The sequence below is a fragment of the Eptesicus fuscus genome, chromosome 2 (assembly GCF_027574615.1).
Source record: "Eptesicus fuscus isolate TK198812 chromosome 2, DD_ASM_mEF_20220401, whole genome shotgun sequence".
Lineage (NCBI taxonomy): Eukaryota > Metazoa > Chordata > Mammalia > Chiroptera > Vespertilionidae > Eptesicus > Eptesicus fuscus.
In genome coordinates, this window is record NC_072474.1 from 68,143,436 (window position 1) to 68,168,416 (window position 24,981).

Sequence of the window (24,981 nt, forward strand, 5' to 3'; positions counted from 1 at the left end):
ATTACAGTTGTTCCTCTTTTTTCCCCCCATAGCTCCCCTCCACCGGTTCCCACCCCACCCCATGCCCTTACCTCTCCCCCACTTTCCTTGTCCATAGGTGTAAGATTTTTGTCCAATCTCTTCCCGCACCCCCATACCCCCTCCCCCCCTGAATTATCAGTCCACTCCCTTTCTATGCCCCTAATTCTATTATATTCACCAGTTTATTCTGTTCATCATATTTTTTATTCACTTGATTTTTAGATACACTTGTTGATAGATATGTATTTGTTGTCACTTTGTTGTTCATAATTTTGATCTTTACCTTTTTCTTCTTCTTCCTTTTCTTAAAGAATACCCTTCAGCATTTCATATAATACTGGTTTGGTGGTGATGAACTCCTTTAGCTTTTTCTTGTCTGTGAAGCTCTTTATCTGACCTTCAATTCTAAATGATAGCTTTGCTGGGTAGAGTAATCTTGGTTGTAGGTTCTTGCTATTCATCACTTTTGAATATTTCTTGCCACTCCCTTCTACCCTGCATAGTTTCTGTTGAGAAATCAGCTAACAGTCACATGAGTACTCCCTTGTAGGTAATTAACTGTTTTTCTCTTGCTGCTTTTAAGATGCTCTCTTTGTCTTTTGCCCTTGGCATTTTAATTATGATGTGTCTTGGTGTAGTCCTCTTTGGATTCCTCTTGTTTGGGGTTCTCTGTGCTTCCTGGACTTGTAAGTCTATTTTTTTTCACCAGGTGGGGGAAGTTTTCTGTCATTATTTCTTCAAATAGGTTTTCAGTATCTTGCTCTCTCTCTTTTTCTGGCACCCCCATAATTTGGATGTTGGTACGCTTGAAGTTGTCCCAGAGGCTCCTTACACTATCTTCATATTTTTGGATTATTTTTGCTTTTCCAGTTGGGTGTTTTTTGCTTCTTCGTATTTCAAATCTTTGATTTGATTCTTGGGATCCTCTAGTCTGCTGTTGGATCTCTGTATATTATTCTTTATTTCAGTCAGTGTATGCTTAATTTCTGATTGGTCCTTTTTCATATCCTTGAGGGTCTCACTAAATTTCTCGGAGGTTTATAGAAGATTCTTGAGTAACCTTATAACCATGGTTTTGAACTCTATATCCAGTCATTTGCTTTCCTCCATTTCTTTCATTTATGACATGTTTCTTTGTCTCCACATTTTGGCTGCTTCCCTGTGTTGATAGAGTGGCCTTGTGTGCTAGGTGTCCTATAGGACCCAGTGGTTCAGCCTCCCCAATCACCTGAGGTGAACACTCTTGGGGCATCCCTTTGTGGGCTGTGTGCACAGTCTTGTTGTAGTTGAGCTTTGATTGCTGTTGGTATCACTGGGAAGAATTGACATCCAGGCCAATTGGCTGTGAGGACCAGCAGTGTCTACAATGGAAGAACTGCTGTGCTGGAGACACCCTTATGGAGCAGGACTTGCTTCAGTGGGGCTTTGGTGCTCACTGAGTCTGCCCCTTGAGTGTGTCACTTATGGATGTGAAGAGTTGTAATCTGGTATGGTCTCACACTGACCACTGGGTACACTGGCTCTTGGATCTCCAAGGAGGTGCAAAGTCAGCCACTACCTGAGGCCACCCAGCAGGAGCTACAGAGAGATCTGCAGATTCCTCCTCTTTGTATGGGGTTTGGAAGTGCCCAGACAAGGCCCAGCTGTGAAGCAAGGCAGGCTGCTGCTGCTGGGCCTTGGGCCTTCTTTTGGAAGCTTTGGAGCTCTCTGACCCAGCTGCAGTTTGTTAGGTTTTAGGCTACAAAAGGACAGGCCATTCATATGCAAAAGCCACTGCGCACAGCTTTGGTGGGGTTATAAATTGGGTGGGGCGGGGTCTTAGGGAATCACCAGGGCGAGGCAAACAGCAATGTCTGCCAGTCAGCCCTGCACCGGGGTCTCTGTGTCCTGTGGCCCTGTGCAGGAACAATGATCTCTGCGAGCACCTCTGAGAGAAATTCGCCCTCGCGTTCCAGCCCAATGCCAGACAGTCTGGTTTCTCCCCGTATGAGTCTGGGTCCCCAGAGTCTTGCCAGGAACTGGAGTTCAGAGAAATCGAGAGCTTGTATCTCCCTCCCAATAGAAAAAAACAACAGCGCACCCAGTTGCCAGCCCGTTTTGTTCGCACCTCCGTACCTCCGCACTTCCGCACCTCCTACTAGTCTCAATGTGCTTTTTTCTTTTCTTCTAGTTTTAGAACTTCCACTCAGCCAGCTTTCCCATGATTCTGGATGATATTTGTTTTGTCTTTTAGTTGTAGTTTTGATGTGGTTGTGAGAGGCAGCAAATACAGGCGTTTACCTATGCCGCCATCTTGGTTGCCTCTATTTTGGCTTTTTGGATCACATAAGATCTCTGTTCTATAGTCTCCTTTATGTTTTAGTTGTAGGTTTTGTTTGTTTGTTTTTTCTTTTAACAATCTTAAGATTTAAAGCCACTCATTGCTGTCAAACCAAGCTGTAGTTTGCTGACTCCTGTGTTAGGAGATTTACATGAATTAACTTACTGGAATTCTGGCAAAATTGGTATTAATTTCTATTTTATAGTTGAGGAAACAGAAACTTAGAGAGGCATTTTTGTTGAAAGTCATATAGCAAGTAAATGTCAGAGCTTGAATTCAGATTTAGGTTATTGGAATTCCTAAACCTGTGTACTTTCCAAGATAACCTGCTGCTGCTCATTGCTTTTATAATAAAATGGAGATTTCGTAGAATTATATGTAAGGCTCCTTATGATCTTGTTCTTGTATACCTCTCCAGTTTTATTGATTACTCCTCTCTCTTGAACATATTCCCTAGCCTAGCTATATCGCAAGACTTATAGCTTGGTTTATGCTTTATATGTGCCTACAATACCTTATATTTTATGACCTCACTGACGTCTTTAATAATTCACCTCAGGTTCTCCCTACCCTGGGAAACTTTGCTGACACTTACACTATTTGCTTTATGCTCTTTCTTCTTGCTCCCCTAGCATCCTATGCATTCCTCTTCCATAACATTTACCAATTGGCTTGTGTTTACCTGATTTATGTCTCTGTTTTTCCATTGGGCTGAGAGTTGTTAAAGGCAGAGATACCTCACCCTTATAGCTTAAGTGTTTGATACATAGTAGAGGCTTAACTATGTACTAAATGTTTGTTATATATCCTGGGCTTAATAATTGCTTGTTAAATGAATGAATAATCAAATGGCATTGCAAGCAGTAGAAATTACATGGAACAAATATGTAGTAGCGGAAAGGCATCAGTTTAGATTCAAGGATGAGAGGGAAGTTGAGTTAATTTCCAGTTAACTTCTAGAGCTTCAGTGGGAAGGAGGCTGATAAAGCACATTGGAGTATGATTATTATGGAGGGGTTTGAATGTGTGGGTAAGGAATTAAAATTTCTTACTAGGTTCAGCTAGGTTCAACTCTAGAGCAGCATTTTTTTTACATCTATAAATTGAGGTTCTGTTATTAATACCTGAGTTTTATAATATTGTCTTAGATCATATTTTGTAGGGCATACCTACATGATAGTTTTGATAATACTTATTGTAAATGTGTCTCTAGAATTTCATAAGTATCAATATTACTTTTAAGGACATTGGGGACATTGAGTGATTTTGGGCACGTTGGTATTTTAAAAACAATTATTGAAGATTCTTGTTGAGGTATGCAGAATGAGTTGAGGAGACCAGAATGGGAGGAGGGAGGTTCTTTTTTTTTTAAAGAGTTAAATTAAAACATGAAATGAGAGGTCAAGAAATAGATTGCTGTCAATTGCTATAGAAAAGAAGGCTTTTGCTGATTGAATGTGAAGGGAGATGACTGAGAAACCAGGAGACAATTTGGGAAAGAAAATTAGGAATTTTGTATTAGATAAATTGATTAAAATTGGAATGATTTCTATTTTTGCCTGGATTCAGCTCCTAATTACTTATTACTCTAATAATTAGAATATCCTCCTGATTGGTTTCCCTTCCTGCCTTTAATGAATGGATGGATGGGGGTGGATGTTGGAGCCTTTTTAGAGTAATGAATTTAAGTGAATGAAAGAAAATAGATGTTATATTGAAATACTAGAATATATATATATATATACAAATTTGTGATATATTAATATATGTGTCTCTTTATTAATGCATTTAAGTAAGGATCTAGCAGAGTCTTAATAACTACTGTGATTTTGAAGTAGTGATACATATAGATGACATATAGTGATATGTATTTGAAGTAATATAGATGGATGATATTTTGAGGTATCTATAACAACTATAATGTGATATGAAGATTTATTTGTGTTAGTGACAAAAATCACAGTTACTGTTATTATTATAGTAGGTTGTCTAGGTTTATCTGAGAGAAGTACAAAATTTTAATTAGAGGTTAGTGAAAATAGTGATGAAAATAGTGACTTTTTTCTATACAAATTTAGCGATTTTCTGAGCTTTATGGACCCCAGTTTAAAAATCTTCGCTTGTATTGTCTCCTGGTTTCAATTTATTCTATGTATTAATGTCATAGTACTCTTCTTTGCAAATTGTATTTTCTTTAATGTCTGTTCTAGAAATAATATGTGTTCTTTGAAAGAAAAATGATACTGAAGAGAGTAATTTTCTGGTTGTCATCAAGATTGTTAGTAGTATAGTATATATAGTACCATTATCTGTTTCTGGGCAATATGTACTTATATAACTACATAAACATACATAACTAGAATCATACTGTTTGATGTTTTTAAACTTGCTTTTCTTTTTATTTATTATTTTTTAAGTATATATTTTTTTATTGATTTCAGAGAGGAAGGAAGAGGGAGAGAGAGAGAAACATCAATGATGAGAGGGAATCATTGATTGGCTGCCTCCTGCACACTCACACTGGGGATCAAGCCTGCAACCGGGGCATGTGCCCTGACTGGGAATCAAACCGTGACCTGCTGGTTCATTGGTTGACGCTCAACCACTGAGCCAGGCAGGCCGGGCTTCTTTTTAAATTTAATCCTCATTTGAGGATATGTTGAGAGAGAGGAAGTGAGGGATGGAGGGAGGGAAAGAGAGAAGAAAAAAAAATCACTGTGAGAGAGAAACATGTATCAGTTGCCTTCTGTATGCATCCCAACCCGGGTTCTAAATGGCAACCTAGATAGGTGCCCTGACTGGGAGTCAAACCCGCACCTTTTGGTGTATAGGACTCTACTCCAACCAACTCGGCCACCTGGATAGGACTAAACTTGCTTTTTTCTTTTTAATCGTCACCTGAGGATATTTTTTTCCATTGACACTTTTTTCCAGCGAGAATAGAGGGGAGGGAAGAGAAAGGGGAGGGAGGTGGGAGAGAGGGAGAGAAAGAGAGAGAGAGAGAGAGAGAGAGAGAGAGAGAGAGAGAGAGAGAGAGAAAACATCCATGTGAGAGAGACACATCGATTGGTTGCCTCCTACATGCACCCCAACGGGGGCTGGGGATTGAGCCTGCAACTGAGGTACATGACCTTGACTGGGAATCAAATCCATGATCCTGAGGTCTGCAGCTCGACGCTCTAACCATTGGGCAACAGGCCAGGGCTAAACTAGCTCTTTTATTTAACAGCATGTTATGGCCATTTTTCCATCTATAGATATACCTCATGCTTTAAATTTTTTTATTTTTTTTTATTGAATCTATTGGGGTGACATTAGTTAATAAAATTATATAGATTTCAGGTGTACAATTCTATAATACATCATTTGTATATTGTATTATGTGTTCACCATCCCAAGTAAAGTCTCATTCCTAAAAATTTTATAGCATTAAAATTGATATATATATCACATAACACAAATTCACATTTTAAAAGTATTTTGTCAGTATTGTGAACACCACTACTATCCAATTACAGACCATTTCCATCACCCTCAAAAGATACCTCATACCTATTAGCAATTCCAGTTTGCCCATTCTAGCATCTGTTGGCAACCACCAATCTACTTTCTGTCACTGTGTATTTTCCTATTCTAGGCATTCATATAAATGGAATCATACAATATGTGACCTTTTGTGTCTGGCTTCTGTTAATATTTTTTTCTTGAACATTAACTTACCAGACACTGAATAACTGCACAAATTAATGTGTAACGCAAATAAACCTATTTTTCTTGTTCTCCGAAAGTGAAATACTTCCTGTTGTGCACACCAAACAAGTCAGTCCAAGACTAATGATGTGGCAGTCAGCTGCTAAAGTATTCACTGCTAGTATTAGTGGAGAGAAATGGTGCACCTGCGTGTAACGCGCATAAGGAAAATGAATGCAACACGATTATAGTCATCAGTCATTAGCGAACGTTGTAGTTCGTTATTAATAATTATGTATAGCAGGATATTGTAAAAATTAAGTTATGAAATTTTTATTAAAATGTTTCTTACATACCGTTATATTGGCTGGGCCTCAAAAATATTCGTTGTAGGTCGCATGTGGCCTGAGGGCCGCGAGTTTGACATGCTTGATGTAGCATGTAACATTACTTCATTCCTTCTTGTGGTTGAATAATACAGTATTGTGTGAATATACCATATTTTGTTCACTTGCTCGTCAGCTGAGTGTTATGAATTACAGTGCTTATAGCACATTTTACAATTAATCATCATTCAAGAATTGCTACAATTGAATTTTATTCTTCTATGTAATGTGCATACATTTCTTTATTAAGTTACAGTTATTTGTAAACAGTGTTATATATCCTTCATGGAAAGCAACTTTAAGTACATTTTAGATAGAAATGGGAAATACATGTTTACAATATAGTGGTCATTGTTTACATTTTTCTCATCTTTCATAGACTGTAAAGTTTTTAGGGCAGGGAACACAGTTCTAACAATTAAAAATAATGGATTTTTGATAAATGCTTTCAAAGAATTACATTTTATTTTTTAATTTGTGAAACAACCTCAAAATAAAGTTTAAAAAAATTAATTAAAAATGTTTATTTAGCTCTTACATAGAGAAATAATAAACATGGATTATGTGCAACTTGGTTTTAGGAAATCATATCAAATTCTATTCTTTCACTCTGGGTAACTACCTATTTTTCCTAGTATGTTGTAAGTATACTGTCCTCATTTTGTCAGCCTCAAAACAAGAAGGAAATTCTGTATTGGTTAGCTAAGGAGGAAGGTAATGAGTTTAAGTAACAAAACAGGACATTTGTTCCTCTGTGACCTTTGATGAGTTTGTGAAGTTGGCATTTTGACTATAGGATTGAAATTTAGGAGAGTTTTATATTTAGTTTGCTTTGTTGCTTTTGCAGAGTATCTATCTGCCAGGAAAAAAAAAGAAACCCAAGTTAAAGTCTCTGCTACCTTTGTGGGAAATGTTGAACAATACTCTTCCTTCTGTTGACAAAATCTGGGTATCTGTATTTTACAATGGTTCGTTTTTGCTTTCACATGGGGCCAAAGTATCCTTTTCCTGGAACCAAGCTTGATTCAAAGCTTTTGTAAGTTCTCTTATTCTTTATCCATGTAAGCAACTATTTTAGGAACTATTTTAAAGCTGACACCCCTTCCCTTCAAATCTTTTCCGCTCAGTACAAAGCACCACCTTCTTGGCAGTCATTTTATGAGTAGTGTGGGTACTCTCAGGCATTTATTCATGCCAAAAAGTTAAGGATTAGCTCTATTGTTTAATGCTATCTGCTTTGGATCAATTCGAGTCAGCATTGGCCCTGCCTTTTTAATTCTTTTATAATTAAGTTGCTGGCACCTTAGAACCCTTTCCTGGATGGAGCTTTTCTTTGTGCCTTTATCAAGTTTTATCCACAGACAGTTTGGTTACTAAGTTTTTTCTGTTTTATACTACTGTTTTTAATAGAGCCTTACATATTTAGGTATTGCTTTTCCAAATTCTAAACCTTGGTTCTCAGATAAAGTAAAACTAGTTTTAATACCTTTTTGTGTATATTTTGCTGTGTATATCTATTGCTGAAGCATTGGATTATTTGGTTCAGGTCAAAAGTGTGGGGCAGCTATGGTTACCTTCAGACTTCCATAATCAGTCAGTTTTGTATTAAAAATTTAATGCAGTTACTTTCCAAAACAATAGAAAATTAAAAATAAGTAGAAAAGGTATTCATTATGAAATTGATTCATTAATTAAATCCTCCATTTTTGATATTACCAAATTTACTTTTCTAGTAACAGAATCCAAATGATTTCTTGATATACTGTTTATATTTTCTTGATGCAATATGACATTCTTAGTTTATACACAGGTGATAATGCTTACATAAACAAACTTAAGACATATTTGTGAAATATTACCCAATTCTTTGATTTTTTTTCTGTACCACTAGAGAGGCAGAGCCTGAAATTGGGAGGTAGGAGAAGGAAAAAGATGAAGTATTTTATTTTTTATGAAGTGATAGACTATAAATTCAGTCTTTTCCACATTTAAACATTGAACTGAATCCAGTTTTTCTAGTGGCTTTGTTACTTTGAGTGATAGTATATCTATTATAATGTCCAAAAATCCAAAACACTGGCAATACCAAATGCTGGTGAGGATTGGAGCACCTGATGGGAATGCAAAATGGTACATCCACTTAGAAGACTGGCAATTTCTGCCGAAACCGGTTTGGCTCAGTGGATAGAGCGTCGGCCTGCGGACTGAAGGGTCCCAGGTTCGATTCCGGTCAAGGGCATGTACCTTGGTTGCGGGCACATCCCCAGTGGCGGGTGTGCAGGAGGCAGCTGATCGATGTTTCTCTCTCATCGATGTTTCTAGCTCTCTATCCCTCTCCCTTCCTCTCTGTAAAAAATCAATAAAAAAAATATTTAAAAAAAAGACTCTGGCAATTTCTTATAAAACTAAACATATTCTTACCATATTCAGTCATTAATCATGCTCCTTGGTATTTATTCAAATGAATTGAAAACTTATGTCACACAAACACTTGCACATGGATGTTTATAGCAGTTTTATTCATAATTGCCAAAACTTGGAAGCAACCAAGATGTCCTTTGATTTAGCTTAATGCATTTGACATTTATCCATGTTATGTGTATTAGTATTTGACATTTATCCATGTTATGTGTATTTTTTATTGCTGAGTAGTATTTCATTGTGTGGCTGTACCACAGTTTATCTTTTTATTAGTTGGAGAACATTTTAATTGTTTCCAGTTTTGGGTGATTATGAATAAAGTTGCTATAAAACATCTATGTACAGATTTGTGTGCAAACATTAGTTACTATTTTGCTAGAGTAAATATCTAGAAATGGGATTGCTAGCTTGTATAATTGTAGGCTTAACTTATGATAAACTACCAAACTGTTTTCCAAAGTTGTGGTACCATTTTGCTTTATCACCAGCAAAATATGAGCGCGCGCGCACACGCGCGCGCCTGGGGGGTTATATGTGTCATCCTTGTCAGTCCTAGGTATTATAGGATCACTGGGTGTAAGCTACACAAGGGCAAGGATGTTGTTCATCTTGTTCACTCTTGAAGTCTTGGTACTTGGTATAATACACGATAATGTGCCTGCAATAGATATTTGTTGAATAAATATGAAACTGATCAGAAACTCAAAAGTCAATGTTATTTTTGTCATAATGATGTATGACCTTATCGTCATAAAACATGGGTTTTGTTTAGAGTGGTGACAGAGCAGGAAATAATATGAAAATTTTGGGGTTCTTTTTGAATGTTTGCATTATTTTCATTAATGGACTTTAGTTGAATATGTCATTGAGACAAATGCTATCCAGAGGCCCTTGGTATAAAAGTAGAGTGGGAATACTAATTAAATTGTTATTTATCTCAGGGTGTTTTATAAGCTTTTTTGATTTCCATAGACCTTTATTTTTATCAATATGGTCTTATTATATGCAGTGTAGTTTGCTAGATGCTGTTTTTTTAGTTATCAACTGGTAAGCCCATTCAGGGAAGATAAAACATTTTATATGACATTTGTAATGATTAGTAGTTGTGTATAGTTAAAAGTAGATATTGATGAGGAAATAGAAACTTCAAAAATGCTGCAGTGCAGGGTTTTTTTTAATTATTAAAGGAGGTAAATAAACTTAGACATATTTTCTCAGAAAGGAAAATGGTTTTAATGGTTATGATCAACTGGGAAGGATGGATGTTAGTCAAGTTGGGCATAACAAATAACACAGAATGAATTCTATAACCTTTGGGAATAACTGTCGATGGAAGACAGATTTATCTGAGAATGTATAAAAATATGTCATTGACCTGTTGCTCTAAAACCTAAGTAGAAATATCTAATTTAGGCTCGATATTATCCAATTTTGAGAACGCAGGCAGCATTTGCATCTCTGCTTAAGGTTACTTTGGAAACTAATATTGAGATGATCCGTTAATATTTCTATAGAAATGAGTCTATGTCTAATGATTTGTAATTTAGGGTTAGATTCATTGAGTTAGAAGTATCTGATTCATTATGAGACACTCTTCGATGGTTTAACATTCTCCCTTTCTTAGTCTGAATTCAAATAAAGTAATATGCATCCCTGTGTTCATTGCAGCACTATTTACAATAGCCAAAATATGGAAACAACCCAAGTGCCCATCAATTGATGAGTGGATAAGAAAGTTGTGGTACATATATACAATAGAATATTACTTGGCCATAAAATAGAATGAAATCTTACCATTTGTGAAAATATGGGCAGACCTAGAGAGTATTATGCTAAATGAAATAAGTCAGCCATGGAAAGACAAATACCAAACTATTTCACTTGTATGTGAAATCTAAAGAACAACATAAATGAACAAACAAAATTGAAGACTCATAGAGAGAACAGACTGATAGTTGCCAGAGGGGAGGGTGCTGGGGGACTGGGTGAAATAAGTGAAAGGATTAAGAAGTATAAATTGATAGTTACAAAATAGTCCTGGGGATGTAAAGTACAGCATCTATATATATAAAAGCTTAAGTGACCATCGCAACCGAAACAACTGAATGGACGACCGAACAGGCTGCATGGGGCGACCAGGCCAGCAGGGGGGTTAGTGAGGGATGACCAAACGACTAAGCAGCAGGCTGCATGAGGCGACCAGGCCAGCAGGGGGCTTAGTGAGGGACGACCAAACAACTGAGCAGTGGGCTGCGTGGGGCGACCAGGCCGGCAGGGGGGTTAGTGAGGGACAACCAAACGACTGAACAGCGGGCTGCGTGGGGCGACCAGGTCGGCAGGAGGATTAGTGAGGGCTGACCAAATGACTGAGCAGCGGGCTGCGTGGGGTGACCAGGCCGGCAGGGGGGTTAGTGAGGGACGACCAAATAACTGAGCAGCAGGCTGGATGGGGTGACCAGGCCGGCAGGGGAGGCAGGGGTGACCAGGTAGGCAGTAAGGGGCAACCAGGCTGGTGGGGGCGGGGCATTTGGGGGTGACCAGGCTGGTGGGGGGGCAGTAGGGGCAATCAGGCCAGTGTGGGGGGTGAGTTAGGGGCAACCAGGCCAGCGGCGGGGAGCAGTTGGGGGCGACCAGGCTGACGAGGGGGAAGTTGGGGGTGACCAGGCCATCAGGGGAGGCAGTTAGGGGTGATCAGGAAGGCAGGCAGGTGAGCAGTTAGGAGCCAGTGGTCCTGCATTCTAAGAGGGATGTCCGACTGCTGGTTTAGCAGGGATCAGGCCTAAACCGGCAGTCGGGCATCCCCCGAGGGCTTCCTGATTGGAGAGGTTACAGGCTGGACTGAGCCCCGCCCCATGCATGAATTTTGTGCATCAGGCCTCTAGTAGGGAATATAATCAATACTAGAGGCCCGGTGCATGAAATTCATGCATGGGTGGGGTCCCTAGGATCAGGGCATGGACCTATCAGGTACGGAAGGAACGGATGCCGGATGCCAATACCATCGTCGGTGCCCTGCCACCATGCGGTTCCCCGCCTCTCTCCCCTCCTCTTTTCCCTCACCACCACGCTGCCACAATCGCATGCAAGCTGAGGGGAGGACGGGGCCTGCTGGCCTGGGGGAGGGACCATGGGAGGAGGGGGAGGGACCATGGGAAGTTAGCTGTCTGTGGGAGTGCACTGGCCACCAGGGGGCAGCTCCTGCGTTGAGTGTCTCCCCCATGGTGGTCAGTGTGTCATAGTGACCAGTCGTTCTGGTCGTTTGGTCTTAACAGTCGTTTAGGCTTTTATATATATAGATTGTAATAACCTGTGTTTGATGGATACTGGAAATATGGGGGGAAACATTTTGTAAAGTATATGATTATCTACTCACTATGCTGTATACCTGAAACTAAAAACAATATTAAATGTAAACTGTAATTAAAAATAGTAAAAAGATGAAACAATATTAATTGTGCTGAATTGTTGCTTAAATTTAGACAGGGTGCTGAGAGGGAAACTGTTTTAACACTATAAGGACTTCTATCTTTATATGCACTGTAGAGCCTGCTTTTTTTTTTTTTCAATAAGCTGCTTCAGATGACCAATATTAAATGTTTAGTTCTAGTCCAGTGATGGCGAACCTATGACATGCGTGTCAGCACTGACATGCGTAACCATTTCTGATGACACGCGGCCGCTGAGGCGGCCGCATGCCGAGGATGAAACATTTGCTGCTCCTGAGGATGAAACATTTGCGAAATAATGTTTTTTCCTCAAAGTGACACACTACCCAAGTTATGCTCAGTTTTTTGACGAAGTTTGACACACCAAGCTCAAAAGGTTGCCCATCACTGTTCTAGTCTTTAACAGTTTGCTCTGATTTGGCCCATATTATTTTATATATATATATCTTTTTTTCTTTCTTTCTTTCTTTCTTTCTTTCTTTCTTTCTTTCTTTCTTTCTTTCTTTCTCTCTCTCTCTCTCTCTCTTTCTCTTTCTTTCTTTCTTTCTCTCTCTTTCTTTCTTTCTTTCTTTCTTTCTTTCTTTCTTTCTTTTCTCCTCCAGGGGAGGATAGTTATGTTGCATTATTTTCCTAGCCCCAGATATAAAACCCAAGATTTGGGATTTCTTAACAATAGTATATTTGGGTGTATTTCATATATACTTTGTAATATGCTATTCATTGAAACAGCATATTACATAGTTATCTTGTATTTTATTTTGGTTTTGAAAAGTTCCAATTTAAACTTCTCCAGGGCTCTTATGATAGAGATTAAAACTTACTTACTTTCAGGATAGTTTATATAGAAACCAAGAAGTAGGAGGTAATCAGGTTTTTTTGTCCAGGACTGATGGTTACTCTCAGAAATCTTGCACTAGAATCTAGGACATCTTCATAAATGATAGGCTAAAGTTCAAGGAATGGAGGATAGTAGGTTCAAAGAAACTTATGTGGTTAGTATTTGGGGAGCTTTGTGGAGTATTTTTCATAGTGTTGAAATGGGGTCAAAGACTGAGAAGTTTAAAGGTTGTGTTGACAAATACCATATGATTTCACTTATATGTGAAATCTAATGGGCAACATAAACTGACAAAATGGAAGCAGAGACCTGGATACATGAAACAGATGGACAGCTGTCAGAGGGGAGGGAGTTGTGAGACTGGATGAAATAAGGTGAAGGGTTTAAGCAAAAAAACACACACATATATATGTATTTTATGTGTGTGTGTGTGTGTGTGTGTGTGTGTGTGTGTGTATAACACATAGACACAGTCAACAGTGTGGTGATAGCCAGAGGGAAAGAAGTTAGGTAGAGGTGGGCAAAGGGGGGAAAAAGGGATAGAAAGAGACTTTGCTTGGGGTGATGGGCACACAACAAAGTTTGCAGATGAAGTTTTGTTGAGTTCTACACTTGATATCTATATGGTTTTGTGAACCAGTGTCACCCCAATAAATTCAATTAAAAAACTACAAAAAAAAAAAAATTAAAAGATTGTGTCGAGAAGGGGCTTTTAGTTTATTTTCTTACCTGATCAGTATCTGCAGTGTAAATTAGGTTGATGTAATGAAAGGATTCTTTGGGAACTGATGTAAGATGGAGAAATTAGAAACTCTTGTAAAAACTAATTTAAAACTTTGCCTCTTTCTTTCTTTTTTTTTTTTTTAAATATATTTTATTGATTTTTCACAGAGAGGAAGGGAGAGGGGTAGAGAGTTAGAAACATCGATCAGCTGCCTCCTGCACACCTCCCACTGGGGATGTGCCCGCAGCCACGATACATGCCCTTGACTGGAATCAAACCCGGGACCTTTCAGTCCACAGGCCGACACTCCATCCACTGAGCCAAACCGGTTTCGGCCAGAAACTTTGCCTCTTTCAAATAAACAAATGAACTAACTATATACAGACTCTATAGATACAGAGATCCGACGGGTGGTTGCCAGAGGGGAGGAGGGTTGGTGGGCTGGGTATAAAAGTTGAAGAGATTAAATATAAATTGGTAGTCACAAAATAGACATGGGGATGTAAATTACAGCATAGGGAATATAGTTAATAATGTAATGACTATGTACAGTGCCATGGGGGTACTTGAAATATTGGGGACCACTTTGTAGAGTATACAGTTGTCTAACCCTATGCTGTATACTTGAAACTGTAACAAAATAATATTGATTGTAAACTTTAATTCAAAAATAAAAGAAATAATCCTATATAATAGAGGGAATATGCTAATTGACCATCACTCCATCACAAAGATGGCTGCACCCACAGCGGAGGACAAGTTCTCATAAGGAGCCTTAACGAGCAATCAGCAGGGACCTGAGGCTACGCCCTTCCCCACCCCTGTGGGGCTTGACAGGGGATCTCAGGCTGTGCCCCCAACCTGGCAGGGCTTTACAGGGGACCTCAGGCTGCGCCCCACACCTGGCAGGGCTTGACGGGGGACCTCAAGGTGCGCTTCCCATCCTGGCACCAGGCCAGGGGACCTGAGGCTACGTCCCCTGCCTGGTGGGGCTTGACAAGGGTGGGTCTGGCCGGGTCTGGATCCTTCCCAATTGGGGGTGGGAGGGCAGCCGGGTCTGGGTCTCAAGCGATTTTGAGGTGCATGTGAGTGGGCGGGGACTTGACTCTGGGTCCCGTGGTGCACCCCAGACTCTGACAGGAGGAAGGTTTTCATATACATTTTACTAATTTTCTTTCATCTCTGACACTTCTATTATAGAGAAAGGGCAAATAGCAATATTAAATTATTTCCTCTAATTAATCCCCTTTTAATGTGCATGAATTTTGTGCACTGGGCCAATAGTCCTACCTAATAATAGATAAATATGCAAATTGACCGTACCTTCGCTATGCCCACGATTGGCCAGGAGGCGTGGGGGGGGCGGGACTTGGGGTGGCTGGGGTGGCTGATTGGGCCGGCGGGATGCTGAGCTCGCGTCGCCAGCGGCGGCTCGAGCTCAGCGTCTGCGCCATGGCTGTGCTGCGGCACAGAAGGGGCCTCTGGGGCCGCGAGCTTATGTCCCACCACGGACCATCAAAAGCAGGGGAGCTGGGTGCCTGTCCGCTCAGGCACCAGGCCTTTCAGAAGCCTCCGCCATGCCGGAGGCTTCTGAAAGGCCTGGTGCACCAGCGGACAGGCACCCAGCTCCCCTGTGATCGAAAGCGAAAGCGTATAGGGGACCCTACATGTGCATGATTCAGTCATGCACTGGGCCTCTAGTCTATATTATAAAAACCCAGTGGCCCTAATGCTGTAAGGACACCAGCACGGGTGGGCGGGGCTGCGAGCACGGGTGGGCGGGACATGCGATTTCATGCTCTGGGCTTCTAGTAATAAATTAAAATAATGCTTTGAAGCCCTCCTAGTTACTATTTTTTTCAAAGGTAAGGCAGTATATTTTTATCCAGTATTACATAAATATTTCTTAAATGATAAAATAACCAAAACTGCCTCTTTCATCAGTTTGGAAAAGAAGGTAGGAAAGGCTTTGCTTTCCAAAATAAAACATTTCTATTTCTTGGTTATAAAGTGTCTATCACTCAGTCTTTAAGCCTTGGAATGATCTATATATGAGAAACCATATTATCACTGTCATATTTAGAGATTTAAATTAGCTTTGAATTATTCTTTTATATTGTAAGTTCTTTCAAAATAGGTTTTCTTTGTGGTATGTCTTCAAAGTGATTCATGCTAAGGAACTGAGAAGGAAAACAAAGCTGAGTAGGAGGATTCAATAATACCAATTTTCTAAATTTTAGTTCTCCAAGCTTTTAGTAGCACATTTGAAAACCTCATGTTTGGGACAATAGCGATTTCTGGAACTATATAGATTCTACTAAATCACTTAGTTAATCCAAATGAAAAATGTTTTAGCTTCAATCAGGTTATCCAAATCTAGATTCACTTTGAAAAGTTAAGTAACTCGTATTTTTATTGGCTTCCTAATCAAATGAGACCTCTGACCAGCCCTTACATAGCAGGATTAATATTACTTTGGTTTTTACATATTATGGACATTCGTAAACATTTTGTGGATCTCTCTTGCAGAAACAGATTTTGTAAATTTTAATGTACTCTCAAAGTTGGAAACTTGTATTTATTTAAAAATATATAGTTTTATAGAGTAGCTGTTTTAAGACTAGAATTAGGGGGCCAGAAGAGATTTTTAAAATGTTTAGGGAAATGGAACGTTTGGATTTATTACCTTTTCTTGAGATCAATTTTTAGAAAAGTATTGTCTGTTAGTTGGCTGTGAGATGGCAAGGGTAGGTAGAAGTGGTAGATTTTAGAATTACATTCCATAAATACATATTAAGTGCCGTGGTAGGAACGGTATAGAGATATAAAAAGCATATGCTTCCACACAGAAATAACTCACAGTCCCCTTAAGAAATATACTGTCTATGAAATACTATGCAGCTGTAAAAAAGGACCTTTTACCTTTTGAGACAGCATAGAGGCACCTAGAGAGTACAATGCTAAGGGAAATAAGCCAGTCAGAGAAAGACAAGTATCACATGATCTCACTTATATGTGGAATCTAATGAACAAAATAAACTGACCAACAAAATAGATCCAGAGACATTGAAGTACGCAACAGACTGATGAATTTCAGAGGGAAGAGGAGTGGGGTTGTAGGAAGAGATTAACCAAAGAATGTATATACATAATCCATGGATGAACAGTAGTTTGGGGAAGGCCTGGGGACGGGATGGGAGCAGGGTGGAGAGGGGCATTAGAGGGGAAAAGGGGCATCTACAATACTTTCAACAATAAAGATAAATTATTTTTAAAGAAGGAAACATGCCATCTAGTGAGAGCCCATGATTAAAATAGCTAAATTAGCTCTAGCTGGTTTGGTTTAGTTGATAGAGCGTCAGCCTGAGGACTGAAGGGTTCAGGGTTCAATTCCGGTCAAGGGCATATACCTCGGTTGCAGGCGGGCCCTGGTAGGGGTGCGTGCAGGAGGCAACCAATCGATGTGTTCCTCTCACACTGATATTTGTCTTTCCCTCTCTCTTTCATTCTCTCTAAAAATCAATGGAAAAAATAGCCTCAGGTGAGGATTTAAAAAAAAGCTGCCAAATAAGGTTGACCTCTAATCCTATGCTGCTTTATGCTTTATAAAAAGGATCTAAAGTTACTGAAACATGTTTTTGCAAATTTTGTAGTGTGCTTTTTACCCATCCTCATTGTAGGTAATGGATTTGGTAGCTAGCATGTCTTTGGATTTGGATCTGTTTGATTTAGCTTTGATCTTGTGTTTTTGTAGACTCTTATAATGCGGAAATACCCACAGAGAGATACATGTGCTTTATGGTGCACAGTAGAAATTTTGAAAACATGGTTATTTAAAAATTTTCTTTTCAGAAGTATTTTGCATAGGCTAAATGTGTTAGAAATCAAGTTTTTCCCATGTGGAAAATGATCTTCTTTGTGCTATTTGAAGGTATGGGCGTTATGGTAAATAAAATATAGTTTAGTATCACCAAAGTTATATAATAAAATTAAAACAGAAAAGTTTAACATGGAAACTTGGAAGCTAATTACTGTTAACAGATGAACAAATCTGGAAAACTTTCTCTTTGCCTTAAGGGGGAAAATCAACTATTTTACCTTTAGAAATAAAAGGACAATTTATGGTATGGGAAACTTTGTACTCTTATAAACTAGCTTTGATTTCTTGAAACATGATAGAATACCTGTAATTTTTTCTCTCTCTATGTGTAACAAATTTCAGACCCCCTGAAAATAACTCTTCCATTGAGATATAAATTCTGAATTCTACTTAAAAACACTCCCAGATTTAGACACTTGGTTTTGGTGTGTATATGTTTGTGTGTGTATGTTAAAAATATGAGCAAAGAGTCAACTGTAAATACTATAAGGCAGTTTACTAATAACATTTGGGAGTTTAATTAGGTTCAGGACTTTGTTATTTACTATTCTTGTTATATCTGAACTGGATTTTTTCCCCCTACCAATTACCAAGCAGTAATTCTTTTGTTGGACCCCTGAAACAATTACTTTTAGGACCATTTATCATCTGTTTCATACATGCATACTAGTGGAATTTTATGCTTCATTGGTCATTACTTTTGATTGTTCTGTGATTATTTAATTAATACATGAAGACTGTATGGTAGTTTCAATTAGGGTCGTCATGTAACTCATCATTCAAATTGGATACTTTTGAGAGTGAAAAGGGCTGATATTAATTATCTAAGAACAACAGATATAAACTAAGACTGGCCCACGCAAACCAAGACACATGATCATCCTGATTAGTAAGCTTTTGATTGCAAGTAACAGGAAACACAACTCAAACTAGTTCAAACAAATGAAATGTATTGGCTTGTGTACTCAAAAAGTCCAGCATTTGGAAGTGCTACAGGTACGGATTGGTGAGGAATCTGGCTTTCTTTTTATATTTTCTAGACTCTTAACTCAGTGGTTCCTAATTTGATTTTTAAGGAGGGCAATTTGAGAATGAGTTATTAACTGATTTTTTTTTTGCATTTGTTATGGTTCTAGGGGCCTCATATACAGTATATAAATTATGACATGTTCTTTTATTTTTCATGGATTTTTCTCTTCTTTGGAAGCTTGTTTAGACCAAGTTAATGGCTTTTTAGGCTTCCTTGTAAATATGAGTCCACTTTTTGAATAATAAGAATTATATGTCACAGCGGAGAGCATGGATTTTAGAGATGCTTAGATGGGGCATGGCCAAAAAAAGGTTAGGAACCACTGCTCTAACTTCTATGGCTGATGTCCCTTATAGTTGTTGGGATGGCTGCCAATAGCAATTTAGGATATATTCTCCTTTATTTATAACTAGAGGCCTGGTGCATGAAATTCGTGCACAGGGGGTGGGGTGTGTCACTCAGCCCAGCCTGCAGCCTCTCCAATCTGCCAGCCTGTTTGCCCCCAACTTCCCTCCTCTGCTGGCCTGGTCACCCCTAACTGCCCTCCCCTGCAGGCTTGATCACCCCCAACTGCCCTCCCTTGCAGGCCTGGTCCCTCCCAACTGCCCTCCCCTGCTGGCCATCTTGTGGTGGCCATCTTGTGTCCACATGGGGGCAGGATCTTTGACCACATGGGGGCAGCTATCTTGATCTTGTGTGTTGGAATGATGGTCAATCTGCATATTACTCTTTTATTAGATAGGAAAGAGGCCTGGTGCATGGGTGGGGGCCAGCTCGTTGGCCCTGAAGTGTGTCCCAGATCAGGGTGGGGATTCCCTTGGGGTGTGGGGCAGCCTGGGCGTGGGGCCTGTGGTGGTTTGTAGGCTGGCCCTGCCCCCCGGCGACCCAAGCGGAGGCCCTGGTATCTGGGATATATTTATCTTCTACAATTGAAACTTTGTAGCCTGTAGTGGAGGCCTAGGCCAGCCAGGCAGGTGAAAAGCTTGGCTTCCTCCATCTCTGGGGCAACCCTAGCTTGCTCTCTCCAGCTCCGTGTCTGCTGCCATTTTTGTTAGGATTTATCTTCTATAATTGAAACTTTGTAGCCTTAAGTGGAGGCCTGGGCCAGCCAGGGTGTGCGGAAAGCTTGACTTCCTCTGTCGCCAGGGAAACCCAAGCCTCCCTCCTGCTCGCTCAGTGGCTGCAGCCATCTTGGTTGGGTTAATTTGCATAATCACTCCTGATTGGCTGGTGGGTGTGGCTGGTGGGCGTGGCTTGTGGTGTAGCGGAGTGGTGGTTAATTTACATATTACTCTTTTATTAGATAGGATCAGCAGAAGAGAGGGGACATCTATAATACTTTCAGCAATAAAGATATAACATATTTATTCTCCCATTATATAACATATAATTATTTAACATATAAGAATTTAAACTCTGTGATTGTTAGATATGTCTCAGCTAATCTATGTGTCTAGGGCAGTGGTCGGCAAACTCATTAGTCAACAGAGCCAAATATCAACAGTATAACGATTGAAATTTCTTTTGAGAGCCAAATTTTTTAAACTTAAACTTCTTCTAACGCCACTTGTTCAAAATAGACTCGCCCAGGCCGTGGTATTTTGGGGAAGAGCCATACTCAAGGGGCCAAAGAACCGCATGTGGCTCGCAAGCTGCAGTTTGCCGACCACGGGCATAGGGGAATGTCATGTGTTGATTGTCTTAGATATGGGATATCTGAATATCACTGAGGCAAAGAGGATGGGATTACCCTGGTTCTCTTGGACTAGTCAAGAGTCCATTCAGAAAATTGGTGTAGGATCAGTCTGTCATGGAAAGCAAGGAAGCTAAATGAAGGGGAATGGATGGAATGAATGTTTGGGAAGCAACTACAATGTTCATTGTGAAGTTCAGTGTCATTTCTTGTTTGACTTTCCTCTGACACACCTTTTGCTAGTTCCTGCAAGAGCCTAGCATACTTCAGAGGTATTTTTCTTTTAGTGAGAATTTGTGGTATAAAATCACTTAGTAACCTGGCAAAGGGAGACAAAAAGAAAACTGACCCATTTTTCTCTTTTTTCTTATTAAGACTCTAATGATTTTTTTTTTTTTTTTTTTTTACAGACTAATAGGGATGCCAAAGGAAAAATATGATCCTCCAGATCCTCGCAAAATTTATACCATCATGTCAGCAGAGGAGGTAGCCAATGGGAAAAAATCTCACTGGGCAGAATTAGAAATTTCGGGTGAGTGGAATCTGAAGCATTTAATTCAGGGTATAATAGCAATAATGAACAAGAGTTGAATATTGTTATATTTATTTCTTTTTTGTACATTTTTAATTAGATGAACTAATCAAGAAAATATACACTGAAATACTGTTTAATTTATCTATTTTACCTATAACTAAATATATTTGTTCATATCCTTTCTTTTGAGATTAGTATCTTGAGCCAGAGTTAACATCTGGAATTGAAGACATTGGGAGTTCAGTTTCTTTTTTTTTTTTTTTGCTTACACTTATTTATTTATCGTACTTTCCGGCGTATAAGACTACTGAGCATATAAGATTTTCCTGGGTTAAAAAGTCGTTTCATACACCAGAAAATATGGTATATTGGACTATATTGATGGGATTAGATGTAATGGATTAGATATATTGGACTACCGTATTTTCCGGCGTATAAGACGACTTTTTAACCCAGGAAAATCTTATACGCCCAGTCGTCTTATACGCTGGAAAATACGGTATTTATTTATTTTTTTAAATTTAATAAATCTTTATTGTTCAGATTATTACAGTTGTTCCTCTTTTTTCCCCTCATAGCTCCCCTCCACCTGGTTCCCACCCCACCTTCTGCCCTTACCTCCCCCCCCACTGTCCTCATCCATAGGTGTACGATTTTTGTCCAGTCTCTTCCCGCATCCCCAACACCCCTTTCCCCCTGGAATTTTCAGTCCACTCTCTTTCTATGCCCCTGATTATTTTATATTCACCAGTTTATTCTGTTCATCCGATTTTTAATTCACTTGATTTTTAGATTCACTTGTTGATAGATATGTATTTGTTGTTCATAATTTTTATCTTTACCTTTTTTCTTCTTCTTCCTCTTCTTAAAAGAATATCTTTTAGCATTTCATATAATACTGGTTTGGTGGTGATGAACTCCTTTAACTTTTTCTTATCTGTGAAGCTCTTTATCTGACCTTCAATTCTGAATGATAGTTTTTCTGGGTAGAGTAATCTTGGTTGTAGGTTCTTGCTATTCATCACTTTGAATATTTCTTGCCACTTGCGTCTGGCCTGTATAGTTTCTGTTGAGAAATCAGCTGACAATCATATGGGTGCTCCCTTGTAGGCAACTAACTGTTTTTCTCTTGCTGCTTTTAATATTCTCTCTCTGTCTTTTGCTCTTGGCATTTTAATTATGATGTGTCTTGGTGTGGTCCTCTTTGGATTCCTTTTGTTTGGGGTTCTGTGTGCTTCCTGGACTTGTAAGTCTATTTCTTTCACCAGGTGGGGGAAGTTTTCAGTCATTAATTCTTCAAATAGGTTTTCAGTATCTTGCTCTCTCTCTTCTTCTGGCACCCCCATTATTCTGATGTTGGTATGCTTGAAGTTGTCCCAGAGGCTCCTTACACTATCTTCAAATTTTTGGATTCTTTTTTCTTTTCCGGTTGAGTGTTTTTTGCTTCTTTGTATTTCAAATCTTTGACTTGTTCCTCTAGTCTACTGTTGGGTCTCTGTATAATATTTTTTATTTCAGTCAGTGTTTGCTTAATTTCTAGTTGGTCCTTTTTCATATCCTCGAGGGTCTCGCTAAATTTATCAGCCTTTTTCTAGGAAATTCTTGTAAAACCTTATAATCGTGGTTTTGAACTCTATATCCAGTCCTTTGTTTTCCTCCATTTCTTTCGTTTGTGATCTGTTTCTTTGTCTCCGCGTTTTCGCTGCTTCCCTGAGTTGGTAGGGTAGCTTTGTGTGCTAGGTGTCCTATATGGCCCAATGGCTCAGCCTCCCCAGTTACCTGAGGTGGACACTCTTGGTACACCCCTTTGTGGACTGTGTGTACAGTCTTGTTGTAGTTAAGTCTTGATTGTTGTTGGTATCACTGGGAGGACTTGACCTCCAGTCCAATTGGCTGTGAGGATCAGCTGTGTCTACAATGGGAAAACTGCTGTGCTGTAGACAGCCTTATGAGACAAGATTTGCAAAATTACAAAAGCCTCTGTGCTCAGCTTGGATGGGGCAGAGTCTCAGGGCTGAACAGACAGTCTTGGCTTCCCATCAGCCATGCCTTATGAGGCCCCTGGGTCTCACTGTCCCTTGGTAATCACTGCAAGCACCTCTAAGAGTAAGCCGCCCTTGCCCTAGCCGGTTTGGCTCAGTGGATAGAGCATCGGCCTGCAGACTCAGGGGTCCCAGGTTCGATTCTAGTCAGGGGCATGTGCCTTGGTTGTGGGCACGTCCCTAGTGGGGGGGTTTGCAGGAGGCAGCTGATCAATGTTTCTAACTCTGAAAATGGTATCACAGCCCATTTGGAGGTATCCCTCTCCCTTCATCTCTGTAGAAAATCAATAAAATATATTAAAAAAAAAAAAGTAAGCTGCCCTTGAGTTTCACCCACTGCCAGACAGTCCCGTTTCTCCCCCAATGAATCTGGATTCCCAGATTCTCGCCTGGAACTGGAGTTCAGTGCAGTGGGGAGCTTCCATTTCCCAACCGCTAGCGAAAGCCAGTGGTGCTATTCGCGCACTCGTGCGCGCACTTCCAGACCTCTGCATTTCGCGGCTCCCCTGAGTTTCCACCTGACAGTCCAGATTCCCCCTGTATAAGCCTGGGTCCCCAGGGTCTCGCCCGGAGCTAGGGTTCAGTGCAGTCGGAACTGGGGTTCAGCGCAGTCGGGAGCTTTTGTCTCCTTTCCGCTAGAGAAAGCCAGCCAGGCACTCAGCCTCCCGCACGCGTGTGTCCGTACCTCAGCCTTTTGCAGCTCTTCTGATTCTCCGTGTGCTTTCCTCTTTCCTTCTAGTTGTAGAATTTCCACTCAGCCAGCTTTCCTGTGATTCTGGATGATGTTCGTTTTGTCTTTTAGTTGTAGTTTTGAAATTGTTGTGCGAGGCAGCAGTTTAGGTGTTTACCTATGCCACCATCTTGGTTTCTCCTACAGGGAGTTCAGTTTCTAAGTAAAATCAGATTTTTTAATATGATAAATTTTGTTTTGGCTATTGCAGAGTAATTTTTTTCTTATTTTTAACTTTTTTACTTTACTTTTTCCTGTACAGAGTAATTATTTTTGCAAATTGAAATCTTTGCCATTCTCCTATCATCTCAGTGTTGGCAGAGTAGGAAATCTAGAAGTTCTGTTTATTCTAACACATGTGATAACTGTGTTATATGACCTTACATATTTAGGATTTGGTAAAATTGAATAAGATTTCCAAAATCTTAACCCCAGTCTAATAATAAGAAACATAAGATAAACTCAATTGTCAAGGTCAGAAAAACAAGGAAAGACTGAGCAACTGTCATGGATAAGAAGAGACGAAGGAGACAGAATGACTAAATGCAAAATGGTATCTTGAATTAAATCTTGGAACACAGAAGTGTAAAAATGGGTTAAATCCAAATTAGCTTATTAATAGTAATGTACCAGTGTTAATTCCTAGTTTTGACGAATGTACCATGGTAATATAAGATATTAATATTAGGGGAAATTGGATGAGGGGTATACAAGAACTCTGTATTATCTTGGAACCTTTTCTGTATATCTAAAATTATTAGTTGCAGTTATAACTTTATTAAAAATAGAGTATGAGTACTGTTTTTCTTTTATGAATTGATATGCAATACAGATTATATAGGCTTTCATTAGGAAGAGTTAAACCAACGTTATAGTGTCAGTAGCAAGAATCATCTTTGCAGTTAGCTAAAAATGGAACTGGGTGAGTAAGTGATGGAATAATCAGAAGAATGAATATGAGCAAATCCTATTAGGTTAACCTAGAGTTTCTCAAATTGGCATTGCTGACATGTAGGTCCAGACAGTTCTTTGTGTTTGGGGGCTATTGTTGTGCACTACAGGATGTTTAGCAGCTTTTCTGGCTCCTTCCCACAAGTTGCCAGTAGCACTTCTCTAGTTTTTTTAAAATATATTTTTATTGATTTCAGAGAGGAAGGGAGAGGAGAGAATGATAGAAACATCACTGATGAGAGAGAATCATTGATTGGCTGCCTCCTGCACGCCC

At 39.5% G+C, this 24,981-nt stretch overlaps 1 protein-coding gene across 3 annotated transcripts in view; it reads left to right on the forward strand.

Moving 5' to 3' along the window:
- The window catches only part of CNOT6L (CCR4-NOT transcription complex subunit 6 like), a 109,329-nt gene that overhangs the window by 9,349 nt on the left and 74,999 nt on the right, over positions 1–24,981 (forward strand). For 2 of the 3 annotated variants that reach the window (XM_054728085.1, XM_054728078.1), the window contains exon 2: positions 20,860–20,981. The exons of the other annotated variant lie outside the window; for it this stretch is intronic. In XM_054728085.1, the coding sequence (XP_054584060.1) occupies positions 20,870–20,981 (112 nt within the window). In that variant the 5' untranslated portion in view covers positions 20,860–20,869. The remainder of the gene's footprint in view (positions 1–20,859; positions 20,982–24,981) is intronic. 3 annotated transcript variants of the gene reach the window in all.